The 23,379-nt window shown below is 37.3% G+C and overlaps 2 protein-coding genes across 2 annotated transcripts; one reads left to right on the plus strand and one right to left on the minus strand.

Annotated features, from left to right (window-relative positions):
• The first annotated feature begins 13,437 nt into the window (after window positions 1–13,437).
• Window positions 13,438–20,410, plus strand: LOC139861192 (importin beta-like SAD2). Its single transcript, XM_071849500.1, has 22 exons — window positions 13,438–13,641; window positions 14,297–14,432; window positions 14,779–14,866; window positions 14,953–15,102; window positions 15,638–15,800; window positions 16,007–16,191; window positions 16,269–16,442; window positions 16,549–16,694; window positions 16,790–16,913; window positions 17,010–17,190; window positions 17,338–17,497; window positions 17,576–17,617; window positions 17,713–17,831; window positions 17,919–18,117; window positions 18,205–18,336; window positions 18,430–18,533; window positions 18,626–18,805; window positions 18,903–19,042; window positions 19,127–19,266; window positions 19,342–19,496; window positions 19,569–19,698; window positions 19,793–20,410. Exons 1-22 carry the CDS (start codon window positions 13,552–13,554, stop codon window positions 19,951–19,953), a joined length of 3,099 nt encoding a protein of 1,032 aa, XP_071705601.1. The 5' UTR covers window positions 13,438–13,551; the 3' UTR covers window positions 19,954–20,410.
• Window positions 20,411–20,718: 308 nt separating this feature from the next.
• On the minus strand, window positions 20,719–22,695 carry LOC139861638 (protein BASIC PENTACYSTEINE1-like). The gene is made up of 2 exons (XM_071850088.1): window positions 22,600–22,695; window positions 20,719–21,977 (listed from the first exon to the last, which is right to left on the minus strand). The coding sequence occupies exon 2, from the start codon at window positions 21,966–21,968 to the stop codon at window positions 21,126–21,128; it is 843 nt and encodes a 280-aa protein (XP_071706189.1). The 5' UTR covers window positions 21,969–21,977; window positions 22,600–22,695; the 3' UTR covers window positions 20,719–21,125.
• Between the last annotated feature and the right edge of the window lie 684 nt (window positions 22,696–23,379).

Genomic DNA, 23,379 nt, shown 5'->3' on the forward strand with positions numbered 1-23,379 from the left:
TGTGTAAACAGGATATTTTAGATTATCATTATTTGATAATCTACGTAAAGCTTTTTAAACCTTTATTGATGAAATAAAGGTTATGGTTTGTTTTAAAATGAATGCAGTCTTTGAAAAACGTCTCATATAGAGGTCAAAACCTCGCAACGAAATCAATTAATATGGAACGTTTTTAATCAATAAGAACGGGACATTTCAATATGCACCTATATACAATATAATAATAAATACACACACGTATACCGCAACAACAAGTCAACCTATAACCTAGGTGACTATCACTAAAACAACGTTCAAGTTCACCTACTTACATTAGGCACTAGCTATCTAAGGCACTAATTTACACACGAAATAAGGCCCGACAAAATCACACTTTGGACAAACACAAGTCCTAGTTAGTCACCTACTCTAAGGCACTAACAAATCTCAATCTGACCCGTATTCCTACAAGTCCTGCAAATAACGCATAACCGTCAATAAGTCTAAGACTAGGCACCTATTCCAAGGTCACCTAATTTCCTTAGACTATGCTCTAATACCACTTGAAACGACCACAACCCGATAAATGAAAAACCGACATTTTTTTTAAAACAGGGGCGGCGCACCACACCTCAGGTGCGGCGCTTTTGTGACTAAGGAAGCGCCGCTTTTGGCAGCTTCCGATGACTGATCAAAAAGACTACCAGATGTTGATCAGGAACGGCGCTTTTGCCCCTAAAAGCGGTGCTCCTGCACCTGAATGTTGCAGATTCGAAATTTGACTAAGTGTCATCCCAACCCAAATATCCATACATAAGTTTACACTCCAAGAACCCGAGCACAAGTTCATTATGACCCAAAATACCACCGTTTACACATTTTAGTCTTACATAACCATGACCAACCATTAGTTGCAACAAAATGACCCGTTACAATTAACGTGACAAATTCGACCCAATTACACAACACGTGAATTAATACTCAATTACCCAACCCGATACCAAGAGCATAATCTCGGGGACTACCAAGTCCCCAATCCGTGTCCAAATATCTAAAGGCTACCCCATCGAGCCCAAGCGCTCCTACGCATCTAGTCTAACAACTAACTAGCTTCACAATCACAATACCTGTAAAAAGGTAAACAACGAAAGGGGTAAGCATAAAGCTTAGCGAATGCAATAATTATACATATGCATATTTAATCTACTTACTTGCAAACTCTTACACAAATACCGCATACGAGCTAGCAACTCAACAATCATGTAATCACAATGCATACTAAATATCCGCAATTCACAATAAGCTAGCATCGCCAAAAGCATATAGTTTACAATTTAATATGCTAGTACAAAACTCACACAACCATGGTTAACCAATAGCACAAGGGAATGGTACTCGCGAAGGACCATCGGAGTTCACAACATCCATTAGTGTACTTAACACCGCATATCACTAACCCCCGGGTGGTGTCTTAACACCGCGACTAACCCACTCATCACGATAATGTGGTGTCTTAACACCGCGACTAACCCACATGTCACTAACCCCGGAGTGGTGTCTTAACACCGTGACTAACCCACTCTTCACGTAAAATGTGGTGTCTTAACACCGTGACTAACCCACATTTCACGCCACACAAATAAATACATTATATACATACACGTATAATTATTCCACTCACCTTGGGAGCACAAGCATAAGTTAATATGCAATACCATCGCCTTCGCATCTGAGCAAGCAATCACCTATATAAATATAGGCACACAAACACATAAACATCAATTCTCTAAAAGAGAATCCAATACCAACACCCTTAGCCTAGGGTCTCCAACTTGCTCACCAAAACCCGCCCATTGAATCACCTAATGGACACAAACCAATTACCACTTCGGGTGGTAATTCAAATCCACACCAATAGTCACAATTCAAGCTAAATAGTCCAACCTAGGTCTCAACACTAGATCACTAGTTAGTTAGTGATCATACAAACATCACTTGCCCAAATCACCCAACTTAGGCAATAACAACCCATATTGCCCTTGACCACCTTTGACTTAAGTCAAATTCACCCAATATCACCCAATGCCGATAATGACTAGTGATTAAGTTTCCAAAACACCTATTATCCAATTTAATCAAGTACTCAAGTATCCATTTCACAAAACTTAACCCAAATGACACTAAATCCAAGTCAACACTCAAATTTGACCAAAATTAAACTCTTGAACACACCCAAATCACCACCATGTTATCCAATTGATTAATCATACTATCAAAGGTTGATTTTAGATCGTAAACCTAGTTATCACAGCAACTTCACCTCTTTGAAGCATTTCATCAAACACCATGTGTGCATGACTTCAAACTTGTTCTTAAGAACACCAAAATCACCAATACTCCTCCAATATAGTGATTATCACTTAAATCAAAGACAAATACACCCAAATTCGTCATCAAACCCTAAACCCACAATATTAAGGTTCAATTACCCAAACCTTCAAAAAAAATTCCCCAAATTTCAAAGGAAATGGGGTTTATAACTCATCACTAACATAAACCCTAACTTGAAATCAATCAACAAGATGAAATTCGGAGTTATAACTTACCATCACCATCAAAATGTAGCTAGGAGGAAGATGAACAACATTAACTCTTGCACTTAGAAAAGATTCAAGCTTCTTCATCAAGTTCTTGCACTTTATCACTCTAGAATCACTTCCTCTCTCTAGAAATGGATGAGAGGATTTGTGTAGGTGAAATAAGGATAAAAATGATATAGAAATCTGCTTTCCAAGCCATATACACGCTCACAAGTGAATTGACCAATATGCCCTTCATTTAAAAGTCTAAAAATACAATCATCACCCTAACAGGTCCAAAAGTGGTGCTCCTAGCCCAAGAGCGGTGCTCATGGAGCCTTCCAGCTCACAACTTGAAATTAAAAACGTCCGGGCTCGAATTATGGTCATATGGGCTTTTGATTCACCTCAATCCGAGTTCGTATGAGGAAGTTATGGCCCAAACGGTGAACGTGCGCATAACCTCGCAACATACACCAAACTTTTGCACATCAACCTCTCGACATTCCAAATACCAAATTTTTGGTTCGTTAAAATTTGAACCAACATGAATACCAATATCTCGTCGAAAAACTTCCCGGACGACAGCCGACTTCATTTGCGAACTGAATTATCTCAGTTTGGTTGACACCGATGCCAAACACATGGGATTTCGCAACATTAATCTTCAAGCCCAAAGTCAAATAAAATATCTCTAAAATTTGGAGGATACGAGCCAACTCGTGTCTCCTCCAATCAGAAAAAATAATGACTTCGTTGGCATAAGTAAAATGGGAACATCGGAGATTATTATTACCCACTTTAATACCTCTATACAAATTACAATCCATGGCACAATGAAACGCCAAGTGTAATCCTTTCATGATGATAATGAAAAGGAAATGACTCAAGGGATCTCCCTGACGTAAAACCCTTTCAATGGGAAAATCTCGAGTCGGGCTACCCATAACCAATATGAACGTTCTAGCAGATTTTAAGCATCACAAAATCCAGTCATACCATCTATGTCCAAAATGCATAGAAGATAACATAAATAGTAACTAATCCCAGTATACAGAATCAAAAGCTTTATCAAAATCGACTTTAAACATAAGCACTTTTCTCTTTTCCTTTTTAACCCAAGCCATAATCTCGCTCAACATTAACGGGCCATCTAAAATCTGTCGACCTGAAATAAAAGCAGATTGAACCGAGCTAATAAACTTATCAATCACCTGCGACAACTGGTTAGTTAACAATTTCGTAATTATTTTATAGAAAACACCAACGAGAGATTTCGGGCGAAACTCCATTACATTAACCGGATCACCTTTCGATATCAAACAAAAGAAGGCAGAACTTGCACCATGTGGCATACGAGAGGTAGCAAAAAACTTAGGAACATCGCCACAAATATCAGTTTCCAAAATGTCCCTGCTTAATAAACCGAAAAGAAAAGCCATCCGGGACAGGGCTTGGAACTACCACACTCCCAAACCGCACTCTTTATTTTGGCGTTGTCAATAAACGTTCTAAGTCGTCGGCTTCAGCCGGGAATAAAACATAACGAGGATTCATGGAACCAAAAACAGATCCCGAGTTGACTTTCTCAAATTTGGCCTTGAAGAAGTTGTAAAATTTGTCTTTGATAGCAAAAGGATCCGTCACCCAATTACCATCAATCATCAAACCATGAATATGGTTAATACTACATTTATGTTTAAGAGAACAATAAAAAAAATTTGAGTTTTCATCACCCTCTATGTCGCTATTAATATTAATATCAAGTATTAATTTTATTGCTATATGTACAATAAAATATTTTCACAAGTTGTCCAACTATCTGCTATTTATTGACAAACACCACCAAGAGTGTAAATTGATGCACCCAAGACACCACGGTGCCGACGGCACGAAAAAAGACTCGGGGAAAGACGGAGAATTAGTGGAAGCGTTGGGACTCCATTTATAACAATAATGCTATTCAAAATTGTTCAAGATAAAATATGAAAATAGTAACACGTAAACATTCATTTTAAAGAAGTTGGTATAAAAAACTTTAGTCAATAAGCGAGTACGACCTCATTGATGGGAAATACCATAGATTCAAACCCGAGCCATGTATTCTATAGGCCCTAATGCTCTTAACACTAGACTACATACCGGGCAAATACTTAAAGAATCATACTCTTCTTCGAACGAAAAAGAACTTTTTTATAATTAAAAGGTAATCAAAGGCACCCTTAGTTACTACTACTAAACTACATAGTGATATTGTATACGTGGAACCATCGTTTGTGTTCACTTTAGGATAAATATTTACATATAAGAGCATTCCTTTGCCATTGCTAGTCAACCATCACTTTGCTATCATTCATGTCATGGTATGACATATTGGATCACGATGCCATTATTTTTATTGTTTAAATTAATTGTACATTGTGATTTAATATTTGTATTATGCCCAAATAATTAATTTAGTGATTGAAGAATGATGACATGGTGTAATGTAATGGATTATGGATGTGATATGTCATTCACTAGTGATGCTCGATAAATGATGACTTGATACTGAGATCAATCTGTGATGGATGAAACTTATGTCATTAATGAAAATAGTCTAAAAGATACATATTTATTTATATATTTCATGTTTTTTTGCCAAAAAAAAAAAAAAAAAAAAATTTAGATCTTTCACAGATCCCGTAAATAATATTGAGAGTACTATACTCATAATAAATATACATCAATATTACTATTACTACACATATTAAATGGTGTAACTGATCTACAAATACCATTTGTCACGGACTTATCTCAATAAGCTCACGTGCGGCACTTAGTCTCTACTAAGTCAGCCTTACTCGGACCTTATAATGATTCAAGTAACCAAAAGAGAAAATATTATAGAACAAGTGGAATTGAAGAAAATACTTATATTGCTTGAGAATGCTTTACAAGAGAGAATGTTTGAGATTTGAGGTGTGGTGTGCCAAATGAGACCACCCCTATTTATACTACTTCTAACACAAAATGGATGGCTAAGATTAATCTAAATCAATGGTTAGGATCTAAGTACTAGAAACTTCAAGTATATACATGGAGATAGATATTTCCATGAACATTCCATACCATTCCATGGAAGAACTCATGGGAAAGTTCTAGGAAGCTTCCATGATGTTCTTGGGCCTTCCATGAAGTTTTGGATTAAAACCCTTAATTGGGTCATAATCTTAGTGGGTTGGGCCACAAACTTATTGGGTTGTGACATTCTCCCCCACCTAAGCTCGCGACGTCCTCGTCGTGTGATCCTCGTGATACTTCTTGATTTTGTCTGTGAACTGCCACAATAAGTCTTCGGCTTCCCAGCTTGCTTCACTATCGGGCAAGTTACGCCACTTAACCGGGTATTCTCTATAGCTCGGCACACCTCGTCTCCGTACCGTTCGATGCAACAAGATATCTTCCACTTCACGATCGAACGAAGTCGCAACTGCCATTGGTGCTCGTTTGGAAACTCCTCGTTCTGGGTCTTCCTCGTCCCCATGATAAGGTTTTAGAAAACTTACGTGGAAGACTGGATGAATCTTTAACTTGGGCGGTAGTTGAACTCGATAAGATACGTTCCCAACACGTCCAATTACCGGGAATGGGCCTTCATATCTCCGAATCAATCCTTTGTGCACCTTCCTAAATGTTTTGAATTGTTGAGGTAAAAGCTTCACCATCACCTGGTCCCCAACTTTGAACTCAACATGTCGTCTTTTCTCATCCGCCCATTTCTTCATTTTCTTGGCCGCCTTATCTAGTGATGCTCGCGCCAAGTCGGCTTGTTCATGCCACTCCTTCATCGTTCTATAAGCGGCTGGGCTGCTTCCATCATATGAAGCGGCCAAAGCATTCGGGGTCAATGGTTGGCGTCCTGTCACCAACTCAAAAGGACTCTTCCCCGTGGACTCACTCCTTTGCATGTTATAAGAGAACTGAGCAATATCAAGAAGCTTAGCCCAATCATGTTGATTTGCACTTACATAGTGTCGAAGATAGAGCTCCAATAGTGCATTCACCCTTTCCGTCTGTCCGTCTGTTTGGGGATGAAAACTCGTGGAGAAATTCAAGTCCGTCCCCATGATCTTGAACAACTCCGTCCAAAAACGCCCTGTGAACCTCGGATCTCGATCACTTACTATCACATGCGGTATCCCCCAATACTTCACCACATTCTTGAAAAATAGTTTTGCGGTTTCATCCGCGGTAACTTCGGATGATGCGGCTATGAAGGTACCATACTTAGAAAACCGGTCTACCACGACTATAATACTCCCACACCCTTCCGACTTAGGTAAGCAAGTAATGAAGTCCATGGAAACACTCTCCCATGGTCCTTTCGGTGTAGGTAGCGGCTGTAATAGTCCTCCTGGTTGGCGTTGCTCTATCTTATCTTGTTGGCATATTAGGCATGTTCGCACGTACGTCTCTACGTCGTCTTCCATCCTTGGCCAATAATAAGTGCCTTCTACTAATGCCAGTGTCCTCTTAATACCTGGATGACCAGCCCACTTTGAATCATGACACTCCTTCAAGATTGTCCGTCTAAGATCACCCCACTTAGGCACATATAACCGGTCTCCTTTGGTGAATAATAGATCACCCTTGAGCCAAAACCTTCGCGTTTTCCCATCTCGAGCCAATCCAACAAGGTTTTTGGCTATAGGATCATGCTCTAATCCCTCCTTTATACGATCTTGAAAGAAGAATTGTGGTTTTGTGATCGCTGCAAACTCCGCCTTACGACTTAGGGCATCAGCTACCACATTGGCCTTCCCAGGCTTATACTCCAACACATAGTCAAATTCGGCTAGGAAGTCTTGCCAACGAGCTTGTTTGGGACTCAACTTCTTTTGAGTTTGAAAATAACTCGTTGCCACATTATCCGTCTTAATCACGAACCTTGATCCCAAAAGATAATGCCTCCATGTCCTCAGACAATGAACCACTGCCGTCATCTCCTTCTCCTGCACAGTGTACTTCCTTTCCGCCTCGTTAAGTTTTCGGCTTTCGAACGCGATTGGGTGACCCTCTTGCATTAGAACTCCTCCAATAGCAAAGTCCGATGCGTCTGTGTGTAACTCGAACGGAATGGTCACATCCGGAAGTCTCAACACCGGTTCTTCCATGACCGCTCCTTTCAACTCTTCGAATGCTGCTTGACATTTCTCATCCCACAACCAAGCTTTGTTCTTCTTTAACAATTCTGTCAATGGAGCCGCTTTCGCCGAGTATCCCTTGATAAAACGACGATAGTAGTTTACTAAACCAAGAAAAGATCGTAAATCAGTCACCTTCATTGGTGCCTCCCACTCTTGAATTGCCTTGACCTTAGCCCCGTCCATGAGTAACTTCCCATTTTTAATTCGATGTCCAAGAAAATCCACCTCCTCTAATCCGAATGAACATTTCTCTAGCTTCACATACAACTCGTTGTCCCTTAGTACTTGGAATACTTGCTTCAAGTGCCTCACATGATCTTTCATGGTATCGCTATACACGACTATGTCATCCAGGTACACCACGACAAACTTGTCGAGGAACGGGTGGAATAATTTGTTCATCAAAGTACAAAATGTGGCAGGGGCATTGGTTAAACCAAAGGGCATGACTAGGAATTCATAAGCGCCATACCTCGTCACGCATGTGGTCTTAGCCTCATCTCCTTCGGCAATTCGGACTTGATAATATCCCGATCTCAAGTCTAACTTGGAGAAGTATCTCGCCTTCCCAAGTTGATCGAACAAATCAGCAATAAGTGGGATTGGGTATTTGTTCTTGATAGTTACCTTGTTGAGTGCCCGGTAATCTATACACATCCGCAAGGACCCATCCTTCTTTCTTTGAAATAGCACCGGAGCACCATACGGGGATTTTGACGGTCGGATGTATCCCGCATCCAGCAACTCCTTGAGTTGTCTTCGCAACTCCTCTAACTCGGGTGGTGGCATTCGGTATGGGGCTTTGGAAGGTGGTTTTGATCCCGGCTCCAACTCGATCGCATGGTCAACCTCCCTCCTAGGTGGTAACTTCTTTGGTAACTCCTTGGGCATGACATCCTTGAACTCATCGAGGACCTTCTCAATCTCTTTGGGTACCTCTAGTTTTCCCTTATCTTCGACCGTCTCTTGCTTTGCTACCGCTAAATAGCATGTCTCATTCTTGTTGTACCCCTTCTTGAATTGCATGGCCGAAAGTGACTTGGATGCACTCTTGCTTCCACGTTCGGTTGACACCATGCAAGTCTTCTCACCATCCAAGATACACAGTGAATTAGCAAACGGCATAGGGAAACCGCGTACCTTATCTAGGAACTCCATCCCAAGTACTAACTTGAAGTCGTCCATAGGCACGACTGAGAGATCAATCATTCCTTCCCATTCTCCAATCTTCACATATACGTCTTTAGCCACCCCACTAATCGGTCTGGCACTCGTGTTCACCGTCTTCATCATGCCACTCTCTTTTGTTTTCTTAAGTCCTAGCCTTTTGGCTTCATCGGTGGAGATAAAGTTATGAGTTGCTCCCGTATCCACCAAAGCTCGTACCCGATCTCCACAAATGTTAATATCTACGAATTGGAGTCCTTTAGCCACTACCTTGGGTATCTCCGTCTTGGCCTTGATTACGTTGAGGATATGCATTGATCCTATGCACCGCTCCTCATCCTGACAACCCGCCTTTTGAGCTTCCATAGCATGAAGGCTAGCTTTCTTCGAACAATCTCGGGCTCTATGAGGTCCATCACATATGAAACATCCATCATTCTTGTAAGAAGTTTTTATGCTCTTATTATTCCCGGTTGGTGGCTTACGTGTATTATCATTCCTTGATTGGGCGGGCTTATCTCCCCCACCTTTCTCATGGCTCACCCTTTTATCTTTTGACTTGAACGAATCTTTCATATTAGCATGGTCGACTAATGCCTCCGCTTGAGCAATTGCGGTGGCAAGGTCTTGGACTCCTCGTCTCTCCAACTCCGTCTTAGCCCAAGGTTGCAAACCATCGAGAAAATAGAAGAGGAGAATATCATCGGGAATATCTGGGGCCTCCAGGCTAAGGTTCGTGAATTCTTTAATATACTCCCGAATCGTCCCGGAATGATGTAATTTACGTAGACGACTCATCGCATCCCTTTGAGCATTCTTGGGGTAGAATTGATTCTTAAGTTCAGCAAGGAAATCATCCCAAGTATCAATAGTAACCGTACCTTTCTCGATATCTCCATATCGACGACGCCACCATAATGCTGCAGTATCCTTGAGGTAACGGGTTGCCGTCTTAATCTTCATTGCATCATCCACTATGTTGACTCCCTCCAAGTATTGTTCCATCTCCCATATAAAATCATCAATCGCTCGGGCTTCCCGCTTCCCCACGAACGGTGACGGCTTGGGAACGTCCAACTTCAGAGCATTGCATCCAGTGTTGCCACCCCCACTAGCCATGAATCTCAAACAAGAGTTCATGTTGGTTTGTAAATCCACGAGGCGTTGGTGAATAGTGGAGACCTCCCCCTCCATTTCGCCTCGCAACTTCGTAATCTCACCCATGAGCATACCCCTTAAGTCATGGATCTCACGTCGCATGTCAACGTCTAGCACGTTGATTGCACTCTTGCAATCATCTTTCAATTCGTGAAAGTCCCCGTCCAAACCATCCAAACGTTGGTGGACGTCTTCGACCTTTGCTTTCACGTCGTCCATGTATGTCTCTACATCCATGATCCTCTTGTCCAAGTTTGCAACAAAGTCTTTGGACGTACCTCGGTTCTTCTTGGCTCCTTGGCGAGTCTCTACCCGACCACGAGTCTCATCACCCATCACACCACTTGTTGCGCTTACATTCTTCTCTGTCTCGGTTGCCATCTCCTTGAATCGACCTTGCTCTGATACCAAATGTCACGGACTTATCTCAATAAGCTCACGTGCGGCACTTAGTCTCTACTAAGTCAGCCTTACTCGGACCTTATAATGATTCAAGTAACCAAAAGAGAAAATATTATAGAACAAGTGGAATTGAAGAAAATACTTATATTGCTTGAGAATGCTTTACAAGAGAGAATGTTTGAGATTTGAGGTGTGGTGTGCCAAATGAGACCACCCCTATTTATACTACTTCTAACACAAAATGGATGGCTAAGATTAATCTAAATCAATGGTTAGGATCTAAGTACTAGAAACTTCAAGTATATACATGGAGATAGATATTTCCATGAACATTCCATACCATTCCATGGAAGAACTCATGGGAAAGTTCTAGGAAGCTTCCATGATGTTCTTGGGCCTTCCATGAAGTTTTGGATTAAAACCCTTAATTGGGTCATAATCTTAGTGGGTTGGGCCACAAACTTATTGGGTTGTGACACATTGCTCCACATAGCAATTATTTTACCCATTCTAGTTGTGAAATTAAATAAAAATAACATTTTTAATTTCAAATATACTTATCTTTGTCTTTTCCTTTAAAGTTTCTTCCTATCTTTTTTTTTTCCCAATTTTTTAATTCATATAACAAATTTAGGTAATGACAAATGTTAAATTTTATGACGATCATCGATATATGTATTGTAATAATATATTCGCGTCAACGCGCGAGCTGCCCACCTACCTCGTTTATTTCATTATATATATATATATATATATATATATATATATATATATATATATATATATATATATATATATATATATAATCAAGAGGGAAATAGATTTTAGGAGGGAAAGAGGGAGGTAATTTTTTTTTGTTTTTTTAAATATTTTTTTAACAAATATTTAGATTAGGTGAAAATATGAACACTTAAAAAGACACTTTGTGATGAGTGTTATTATTTTGATCAGAAAACGCTTGAAAAATAACATTCATGTACCATGAAGGAACGATGTTCACGATGTTCAATCTTGAATGACAGGTTTCTCTCCAATCCTCAAATGTCCCCTAGGTTGAGACTTAATGAGGGTAACTTAGGTTCGCTTTGTTGCTGATTTTCAGCACTGTGACTGATGTATCCTCAACTTGTTTTTGCAAGTTCCGTCTTTACCGTGGTGACAACTTGAGTGATATAAGTATTTTTTCTACATTCAATTCTTTTCAGGATGTTATCATTTTATTAGCTTTACTCATTTCAAATATAGTTTCCTGCTGTAAATTTGCTCGTACCCCTCCAGAATATCTGATGCATCTCATGTAATATCTTTATTTTAATAAAAAGGTTTTTAGCTTTAAAAAAATGTAACGATTCAATTTTATATACATTTTCATGTTCCTAATTATAGTGTAATTTGATCGATAACATCTGTCATTGTCAACGATTTTAAAAATTAATATTTACAATTACGTATAACGGACGGGTTCATGTAGTATAATACATACATTATATAAAGCATAATACATACATTATATACATTTACATTACTAATTATTATATATATAATACAGTGCGTGCCAATAATTTTACGTGTCGTCTTCTCGTTAAAACTGACACGTGTCAACTCTTCATTTATTCCTGTCACGTGTCTACTTCTCATTAAAAATTAATATTTTAAAGAGATATACTGTTACCATATTTATTAATTTAAATATACTGTTACAATATTTATTAAATTAAATATATATTTTATATTTTATTACACACATATCCATTTAAAAAGTTATCTTATATGAAATACGGAGTATATAAGAACTATAATCGTAACAAGAGCCCAACAACCATATTTTTTGATGTTTTTTGGGGGTCTTAAAAAATTAACGTAAACCCATATGAGAATGGAAACTGAAATCTTTAAAAAGGATATGAAACCCAAGATAAAAAGAATAATGGCCAATAAAGGTTGGGTTTCTAGGGTTTTCAAGAAATTATAATAGAGCGCGTGCCAATAATCGTACGTGTTATCTTCTCATTAAAACTGTCACGTGTCAACTCCTCAATTATTCCTGTCACGTGTCAACTCCTCATTAAAAATTAATATTTTAAAAAGATATACTGTTACCATATTTATTAAATTAAATATATATTTTATTCTGCATATATCTATTTAAAAAGTTATCTTATATAAAATATATAAGAACTTTAATCGCAATAACCATAGAAAGTTTTTTAAAATTAATCCTTTTATCAAGATAATAAATTGTAGCAATCGTTAATCATTCAATCATGTAAATTGTACAACTTTCATTTTAACTAATAGTTGTGAAATCATTTTATTGGAACTTTCGTTTAACGGACGGGCTCATAAAATTGTAAGATATTTCACTATAATATGTATTTTGCTTTGGTTATATATTCAACGGTTGCAAAATCATATTTTAGAACTTTCGTCCAACGGACGGGCTCATAAAACTAGTATTGTTATAAATCATAATCAATGATATACGAAAAATATATAGTCTCCCGGGGCAGAATTCTTTCTTCTATTTGTATCTCGTGTTATTTATGTGTTCTTGCTGTAGAGCTTTGTTTATTATATTTGCTCTTGTATCAGTTGGTTTGTTTTAATACATCTTTCTTACTTATAGAAAAAAAAAAAAAACAATATATAATTACGTAAGATGATTACTCTGTATCACCCTATATGAAATGATTACTCTGTATCACCCTATATGAAATCAAAAATGAAGATTAAGGATGGTTGAATTAAATCAAAACTCATTATTATTATTATTACTCTTATTATTTTTTAGGAAATAAAATAATATTCATGTAAAAATTTAAAGTTATTGACCATCGTAAACTGTAACTGTACTCCGTAACAAACAGCGCGTGATAATACGCGCGTACGCCGTCAAGTAATACTTAGTAGCTAAACTAACCCAAAATAGTTGCTGGTTGTCTCCACTAAACCCTAATGATTTGCATACAGCTCAATATACATTCATCTCTACTGTGATTTCTGTATTAGCTAGCTACGGACCAATTCTCATATCGGTCACCAGATTCTATCAGGTTATAGATACAATCTATACGTACATGGATCTCCAGACGATTGCCGTTGTTCTAAATGCCGCACTTAGTCCTAATCCTGCTGAACGGAAAGCAGCTGAAGATAGCCTCAATAAGGTTAACATCTTCTCGTTTTGATTTAATTCGATCGGAAGTAGTGTTACTGTTCATCGGTTTGCTTAATTCTGATGATGATATACATTTTGCAACTGATTTGTTGTTTTTTTAGGTTTTTAATTTTATATCTGTTCAATCTGTTATATTGCTATTTGCTGTGTGTCGATTTTGATGTAATAATTATTCGCTCACTATGATTGATTGATTTGGAAGATGATTACATGTTACTACTGATTTGTCGTTTTTTGATATTGTTTTGTATTAGCTGTGACTCTGTTTTACTGTGTTCGTAAATCGCTGAACACAATTTCCATTTCTGAGTTTATTTCGAAGTAAATTTATGAATTATGAATTAATTTTTGATGATGAATAGCTATATAGCTATATTCGTTAAGGAAGGAGCTAACTGCTTTGTTGATGCGATAACTTTCATTTTGATTGATAAGAGACTGGAGCTATTTTCGCATATTATGTTTACTTTGGAAGATCATATACATTATACAAGAGATTTTGCTTGTTTCATTTTGTTTGATGTGTCGATTTCAACAGATATATAACAGATTATGTGTTGATGATGAATTGTACTATTTGTGTTAAGGAATGAGTCGTGTAACTGTACTGAAGTTTGTTGATATGGAAATCGTTTTCGTTTCAGTTTCAATATACTCCTCACCATTTGGTGAGGCTGCTACAGATCATTGTAGATGGAAATTATGATTTGGCAGTGAGACAGGTTGCAAGCATTCATTTTAAGAATTTTATAGCTGAAAACTGGTCATCTCATGATCCCGGTACTTTCCCTCCCAAATTCACATTAAAATTAGACCTCTTGTCGGATTGAGATTCTCTCAAGTTATTTTATAACTTGATTGATCAAGTTATGATAATTATGAGAGATGAGAATATATCAAATAAATAAAAATCATAATAATTAACCTGCTAAATTTTTTCCTCACAAACTATATAACTTGACCTATCAGGTAATAAAATTAATTGAGAGGATCCTAATCTTCAATTTTCATATGTACATACAATTAAATGGCATACAACCACTACATGCCTGGCAGTGAAGCCAACACACTTGGATAATGAATCATTTAAACTTCTGATTACTTTGTCCAACCTTTGCCAACGTAGGGGAACAGTCCAAGATATCGCCAAGTGATAAAGAGTTGGTGAGGCAAAACATTCTAGTTTTTGTTGCACAAGTTCCTGCATTGTTGAGGTTAACAGAATTGATTTAGCTAATGTGTCTTTTACCCTTTGTCTTTCTGCATTCATTATAAAATAAACCACCAATTTTGTTTACAGGGCCCAGTTGGGTGAGTGTGTCAAGACAATTATTAATGCAGATTATCCCGAGCAATGGCCAGGTCTTTTGCAGTGGGTGACTCTAAATTTACAGGACCAGCAAGTTTATGGAGCTCTATTTGTTCTACGACTTCTTGCTAGGAAATATGAGTAAGTCTTGGTTTCACTTGTATCATATATGACATGTAGAGATATACAGGTATGTATATCTAAATGAGCAAACATTCTCTAGTCAACTTATTGTAAGCTTGAATTGACACTAGATGTTATCAGTTTTTGTCAAGCTTTATGAACTTGTTCTTTTCATCATGTTTGTTACGGCGTATAAGTTTTTTTAACGTTATAATCTTATCTGTTGTCTTACGGGCCCCTGTAGCCATAAGTTAGGTTATAAAATTTTTAACCGTACATTCGAGTAGTGTGCAACATCTTTTAATCTTTGCATAATTTATCAAGTTGAATTTGAGTAACTCAGTTTACAATTTTATTCCCATGGCACATAAGATCCAAAATGTAACTTGATTCTATTTATTTGCATAAGGTAGTCTGTAGAGCTTGATACTATATATACTATTGATTATTTCTTAATCCGGTTAGGTTTTCCCGTTTTATTCCATAAAGCAAGTTACTGTGAGTTTATTGAGTCGTGTAAGTTGTTCTCACACTTATAATTTGCTACTTGTAGGTTTAAGTCTGATGAAGAGAGGACACCGGTTCAGCATGTTGTAGATGAGACTTTTCCTCATTTACTCAATATCTTTAACAGGCTTGTACAGATAGTAAATCCTTCATTAGAAGTAGCAGAATTGATTAAGCTCATTTGCAAAATATACTGGTCTTCCATCTATGTAAGTTACTACACAGAAATATTCTTACAGGGGTCTTCTGCACCTTGTTTTAACTGGTTTTTATACATCTGCACTCAAGAGTCAGCGTTACATGTGGTCTCTAAATGAACCCTGACTCATAAGTTTCAACACGTTAGGGGTCAAGTTATGTACTTGTAGTCAATGGAAACTGTATTGACAATTTTTTTAAATAAAATCTTGTACAGCTGGAGATTCCAAAGAAACTGTTTGACCCGAATGTTTTCAATGCTTGGATGGTTCTTTTCTTGAATGTATTGGAGAGACCTGTTCCGGTAGAGGGTCAACCTGCTGATCCAGATTTACGCAAGTCATGGGGTTGGTGGAAGTTGAAGAAATGGATAGCTCATATACTAAACCGTCTCTATACTCGGTGAGTCATTGTATTAATGTTCTTAATATACCGATTTTGAAACTCCTTAAACATACATTGATTTTGATTTTCCACAGGTTTGGGGATTTGAAAATGCAAAATCCAGAAAACAAAGATTTTGCACAACATTTCCAGAAAAACTATGCTGGGAAAATCTTGGAGTGTCATATGAACTTACTAAATGCAGTTCGTGTCGGTTCTTATCTACCTGACAGAGTAACCAACCTTATATTGCAATATTTGACCAATAGGTCAGTCCGTTTAATGCATGATATATATTATGTATATTACATATTTTTTGTAAATTTATATTTAACGCTTACGAGGTGTTTTTTTATTATCTATTTACATATGCAGTATTTCAAAGAATTCAACGTACAATCTGCTCCAACCAAGACTTGATGTGGTTTTATTCGAGATAATATTTCCACTTATGTGCTTCAATGATGATGATCAAACTCTCTGGGAGGAGGACCCACATGAGTATGTGAGAAAGGGTTATGGTGAGTCTTCCATTTATGTTTATTTTTGGCCAGCAAAAAGTATAATTTTCCTAAGACTAAATTTATTCCTGAGCTCACTGCTTTTTATTGTATAGATATAATTGAAGATCTGTATAGTCCTAGGACTGCGGCAATGGACTTCGTGAGTGAATTGGTAAGAAAACGTGGAAAAGAAAACCTCCAAAAATTTATACTATTCATTGTGGAGATCTTTAAAAGGTACGCATTAAATTATTAACATAAAATTATATTGTATGCAGAAATCTGTGAAATCCGAAATTAATAATAGTGTGTAAAATGTAACCCGTATTTCAGGTATGAGGAGGCACCCATCGAGCTCAAACCTTACCGACAAAAAGATGGTGCACTTCTTGCTATTGGAACGCTATGTGATAAACTGAAACAGACTCAACCATATAAATCTGAACTCGAATCGATGTTAGTGCAACATGTTTTCCCTGAGTTTAACAGTCCCGTAGGCCACATCAGAGCAAAGGTGAGGTTTATATTTGAATTTTTTTTTTACCTCCCTGACAGTTTCTTTTAATTAAAAAAAAAGAAGAAAAAAAAGAAACTTATACGTTCCGCTATGTTGTCACCTTTGATAGGAAATTCATCTAATAAGTCTCTTTTTGAATGTTAGGCTGCATGGGTTGCAGGACAATATGCACATATCAATTTCTCTGACCCAAATAATTTCAGCAAAGCACTACAAAGTGTTGTTGCTGGGATGCGGGACCCAGAGCTTCCAGTGCGTATTGATTCTGTATTTGCATTACGTTGTTTTGTTGAAGCCTGTAAAGGTAAACTAATTAATAAAACATTTCTTTCCCGCTTTATATTCTCTATATTTTGAGAATTTGATTTATTTTATTTCCCAGATCTTGGTGAAATCAGACCCATCCTTCCACAACTACTTGATGGTATGTCAACCAACGTTTTCCTATCATTCTATCAACTCATATCCCATATTTGGCTCGTTTTGTCTTGTTTTGTCTCACACATGGTTTTTTGTCAGAGTTTTTCAAGCTTATGAATGAAGTTGAAAACGAGGATTTGGTGTTCACCCTTGAGACTATAGTTGACAAGTTTGGAGAGGAGATGGCGCCCTATGCTGTTGGCTTATGCCAGAACCTGGTGATTGTTTTTTTTTTTGTTATTTTATTTTTTTCTGACAAAAAAAGCCCATATGTTTATTCTTACTCTATCCTGTTATTTTTATAGGCTGCTGCATTTTGGAAATGTATAAATACCGCTGAAGCTGATGCCGAGGCTGACGATCCTGGTGCATTAGCAGCCGTTGGATGTTTGCGTGCCATTAGCACAATTCTTGAATCTGTCAGCAGGCTTCCTCACCTTTTTGCTCAAGTTGAGCCAATTTTACTTCCAATAATGCGGCGGATGCTAACAACTGATGGTCAAGGTAACATCCTATTCCTATGTCTGAGCCCTAATAAAAAGATTGATATCTTTTGTCGCTCATGTAGCCCACCTATAAATTTTGGCGCAGAGGTATTTGAAGAAGTTTTGGAAATTGTATCATACATGACGTTTTTCTCCCCTACTATATCCATGGATATGTGGAGTCTTTGGCCGTTATTGATGGAAGCTCTTGCTGAATGGGCTATTGACTTCTTTACCAGTATGTTAATTTTCTTTTCATATAAATTAATATTGCTAATCATATGTTTTATTTTAATTTCATAGTGTTAATTATGTATATGTGGTTTTGTAGATATCCTTGTTCCTTTGGACAACTATATATCCAGGAGTACAGTGCACTATCTCACATGCAAGGAGCCAGACTACCAACAAAGCTTATGGATTATGCTTTCCAATGTATATTGCTTCAGTTTTTATTCAACTTTTTCTGTAATTATAAATAATAAATGACTTTTGTAAGCGTGGATGCTTAAAAACTTATACCCCAGGTAATGAGCGACAAAAACTTGGAAGACAATGACATTGAACCCGCACCCAAGCTTATAGCTGTAGTGTTACAAAACTGTAGAGGTCAGGTTGACCCGTGGGTTGAACCGTATTTAAGAATCACAGTTGACCGCTTGCGTCGAGCTGAACGCCCTTACTTGAAATGCCTTTTGATGCAAGTTGTAAGTGCCATCACAAACTTTTTTATTTTTATTTTTTAATCTGGTTATTGATTTTGGTTGTTTTAACTTAAGTATGTGCTACTGCATTGTCATGCAGATTGCTGATGCTTTATACTACAATCCATCTTTGACACTCAATATACTGCAAAAGCTTGGTGTGGCTACAGAAATTTTCAACCTTTGGTTTCAGATGTTGCAACAAACCAAAAAGAATGGCGTGCGAGCTAATTTTAAGAGGTAATGAACCGTGTTTAAACTTTTATGCACTACACTCTAAGCATCCTTTTTTGCTGTTTGACTTTACACAGTTTGACTTTACAGGGAGACTGATAAGAAGATCTGCTCTTTGGGGTTGACATCTCTGCTTTCACTCCCTGCTGATCAGATGTCAGGCGAGGCTTTAGAGCGTGTTTTCAAGGCTACACTTGATCTGCTTGTTGCCTACAAGGATCAAATAGCAGGTTTTTAACATTTATGACATATTGCAAAATCTTCTTCATGAAATATACATATATAAATTGCATTTGTATATGCAGAAGCGGAGAAAGAAGAGCCTGAAGATGATGATGACATGAATGATGGATTGGGAACTGATGATGAGGAGGATGATGGGTCTGACAAGGAAATGGGATTAGATGATGAGGATGGTGATGAAGTTAATAGCGCAAGGCTTAAAAAATTAGCTGCACAGGTTTGTAGTTTCAAGTGATTTAATTCTTTTAAGAACTTTCACTCATGTTATTTACAAGATTCTTGTCCTCAGGCAAAGGCGTTTCGGTCAACTGATGACTATGATGATGATGACTCGGATGATGATTTTAGTGATGACGAAGACTTCCAGTCACCTATTGATGATGTGGACCCCTTTGTTCTCTTTGTGGATACTCTGAAAGGTAAAATCTTATTTATTTTCTATTTTAATTTTTTAACATGTATTATTGTTTGCTAAAATTGTTAACTGGTTTCTGTTTTATGGGATCACTGTAGTTATGCAAGCTTCAGATCCAACGAGGTTCCAAAGCCTTACACAAACACTTGATTTCCGTTATCAAGCACTGGCAAATGGAGTTGCTCAGCATGCTGAACAGAGAAGAGCAGTCATCGAGAAAGAAAAACTGGCTAAGGCAGCAACAATAGCAGCCTCATGATGTTTGTGATACATGTATACATACATTGATGTTCAAGTTTTGTGTACCCTCGATTATTTGGTTACAGAAAAACCAACTGTGAAAGGTGGCGGGTGGGTTTTTTTCCGGGCATGTTAGCCATAGGACGAGAGTTTGTGTCTAATTCAACTGGAGATGGTGTCTATGGTTCACCAGCTTCTTGGTCTGGTGGTGTTTGTAGGTGTATTTTTGTAGTGGTGATTCATGATTGAGATAAAGGAAAAGCCCTTTTGGGTGGTGGGGGTTTTTGTCATTCATTCAGGGTCTGATTTTATATTGTTTCTTGAGAAAACTACACAATTGGGTGTATCATTTTTTTATTCATTTTTCTCATCTTATATCCTCTGCAATGATCACCCCTAATGTACGTGTTTGTGGCATTTTTAGTGCTGTAAGTTCGTTTTTGATGTATAAAATTTGTTATGTTGCTGTGGACCAATATATTGTTTACATGCTTGACTCATCAACTAGAATATTAAAAGGTCTACATTCAAATTCTTAATGCAGGTTAGCCCTTATGAAATTTTCATCAATCGACTCTTTGTACAAATCACGAGCTCATCAGTCGATTATTTCAACTTCATCAAAAAAATCTTCTATCAAAAAACTTCATACTATGTAAGCACAATTGATCACAACTGTATGACTGAATCTAGTACAAATATGGTACAAAAACTAAAACTTTATTATGTTTATGTCACATAAGAATTTGCAAGTTTTTTGGAACAAGATTAAAGAAAACTGAAATACAATTTAAGGCTCATTTTCATTGAAGTACAGAGTCATCAAATTTTTGCATCTTCTGTAACTCAATTACCGGTTACTACCAATCGAGTTATGAAAGCAATCCACAAACTCGATGAACTCTTAAAAACTCTACATTTCGGAATCTAGGTGAACTACCCAAATCCATCACAGACATTATACAAAAGAACAAATGAGCATAAAAGATCCCAACAATGTCATTAATAACACAAAATAAAGAAACTGAAACCATAATTCTACAATTAGAGTTGCCAAGAAAAATCCATCTTATCGCAATAAAAATGGAACCCAAAAGTCTAAAACTCGAGAAAACCCGAAATTCATAAACAAGTATACCTCTGCAAACGACCAACGATGAACTTGGGTGCAGCCACAGAAGTCGAGCCACTTTATCTGATGGTTACAAACTTGTTAGTCCCATGCTTAGCCCAATGAGTCCTCAAATCAATCGCAGTATCAAAACTATAACCTTCAGAAATTAACTTTTCCAAAACCTTCTTGAATGCACCTTGACTCATCTTCCTCCCAGCAATTCGTGCTCCTCGGCGTTTTGTACTCATTGGCAATGGATACATCGATATAGTAGTCGTACAACAAGCCGATTGCCACCCACCTAAACCCCATCGGTAACATTGTTGAGGGGCCCCGGTACACGAACAAACAGGTATCGGTAATCCAGATATATCCATATCAATCCCATTTATAACCATATCCATACTCCGTTTCACAACTTTCGAACGTGACCCCGTTGCATTCCCATTTTCTTTCAGCTTTTTCGGTTTCTTGACTCGCGGGTTTTTGACAGTTGTCGCTGATCTTTTCTTCGGTGCACTACTTCCACCAGCGTCATCACAACTGCCACCGCCACCCGTGGTATTTTCTTCGACAATCATTCCTTGATCCTTCGGCGAATCGATCGGTTGCATCATGTTAATTGAATTTGAGGCTGAAGTATCGGGCATATGTGAAAAATTAGGGTTTCCAGGTAACATATGAAGGAGTCTTTCTCTTTGTATCCAACTATCTCGCATGTAATTCATCGGAATAGGCGGTTGGTGGTAGTACATGGGGGCATTCGGGTTGATCATTACAGGGTTTTCACGGGTCGAAAATAACGGTTTTGTGTCTCTATGATCTCCAACAGGCGACATTAGTTGCAATCCAAGATGTTGTTTAAATGAAGGTGGTTCATAATACCCCCAATTCTTGATATCCAATCCATCATCATCCATAAATCAAAACTACACAACATCCACAAAACAACATTATCACATTTTTAGTAGTTTGTAAGTATAATTCGTACTTTGTTACTCCACCCATGAAAAATTAGGGCTAAGAACAAAGTGGTGGGAGCAAATTCAACAAATTCCCCTAAAATTTAACATAAAAATCAAACCTTTTAGATCCAATGTAAAGATACAATTCAACAAACAATTTATAAGAATCCCTAAAACATACAATTTAACTATAAACAGATCGAATCTATAAATAACTGCATTACCATAGATATTCAAAATTCTAGGGCACGAAACCTAGATCTAAGTGATCTAACATAAACATGACAAAACTTAAACAGATCTGCGAATAAAACTTATAAATAATAACGATTAATTAATAATAATGCAGAAAAGAACATGCAAATGACCAAAAACATCCAATATAAAAGAACCCCAATTTGATTTAAGGATAAAAGAATCGGAAAAATCAAAGCTTGATATGAAAAGATTTGAAATGGGGTGCACCCATTTATGTATTACTTTCCATAAAGTAATAATAGGTCAAATATTTTAGACTGAAAAAAGGAGATACATATAAGAATTTGTATTTGTGTATATATATGATAGAGAGAGAGAAGAGATTTACTTGTGTGTGGGTAAAACAGGTTCTATATTTTTTGTTTCTGGAGAGAGAAGGAAAGAAAGAGATGGGGGAGAGAGAATTGGGGGTCTTAAAATGGAGATTGCATTGGAGTAATTTATAATATTAAGCATCGACATAATATTGTCCGGGATTCCCTTGTTGATGTTTGTTATCGATCTGGGATTTCAGCGAGAAAGGAGGTTGACATTGGGTTGTCTGGAGGGAACGACAGGGCCCTCAGACCTGCAGATGTGTTACTTTATTCCTGGGATTGTGGTCGCGATGTTTGTGTTGACTTGACAGGGTCTTCTCCTTTGACACAGTCTGGGCTTTCTGACTTTGTCCCTGGACGTGCTGTGATTAATGCGGCTCGTCGGAAGCGGGTCAAGTACGAATCTAGTTGTCTGGCGATTGGTTATGGTTTCATTCCTTTCTCATTTTCTTCCCTTGGGGAATTAGAGAAGGAGGCTGTTTCTTTGCTAAAGCGGGTTCAGAAGAGTTCGATGGCGCAAGATATTGGTGCCGGTGCTGCTGCTCATATTTTTACTAGGATAGGTTTTGCTATTGCTAGAGGTGTGGGGGTCCAGATTGTCTCTAGGCTTCCCACTAATTTTTTGTAAGTTTTAAAACTTTTAAGTTTATTATAATAATAATAATAATAATAATAATAATAATAATAATAATATAATTTCCATTTCCATAAAAAAAAAAAAAAAAAAAAATAATAATAATAATAATAATAATATAATATAATATAATATAAGTTAAATACGAGTACAAACA

This window comes from Rutidosis leptorrhynchoides, chromosome 8 (genome assembly GCF_046630445.1).
Source record: "Rutidosis leptorrhynchoides isolate AG116_Rl617_1_P2 chromosome 8, CSIRO_AGI_Rlap_v1, whole genome shotgun sequence".
In the NCBI taxonomy this organism is placed as follows: domain Eukaryota; kingdom Viridiplantae; phylum Streptophyta; class Magnoliopsida; order Asterales; family Asteraceae; genus Rutidosis; species Rutidosis leptorrhynchoides.

Bases quoted from the DNA above. Each gene is read 5' to 3' on its own strand.
- LOC139861192 (XM_071849500.1), top strand. From the start codon at position 13,552: ATGGATCTCCAGACGATTGCCGTTGTTCTAAATGCCGCACTTAGTCCT. The intron at 14,433-14,778 runs GTACTTTCCCTC...TTGCCAACGTAG, and splicing joins CTGGTCATCTCATGATCCCG to GGGAACAGTCCAAGATATCG. The intron at 16,192-16,268 runs GTGAGTCATTGT...GATTTTCCACAG, and splicing joins CTAAACCGTCTCTATACTCG to GTTTGGGGATTTGAAAATGC.
- LOC139861638 (XM_071850088.1), bottom strand. From the start codon at position 21,968: ATGGATGATGATGGATTGGATATCAAGAATTGGGGGTATTATGAACCA.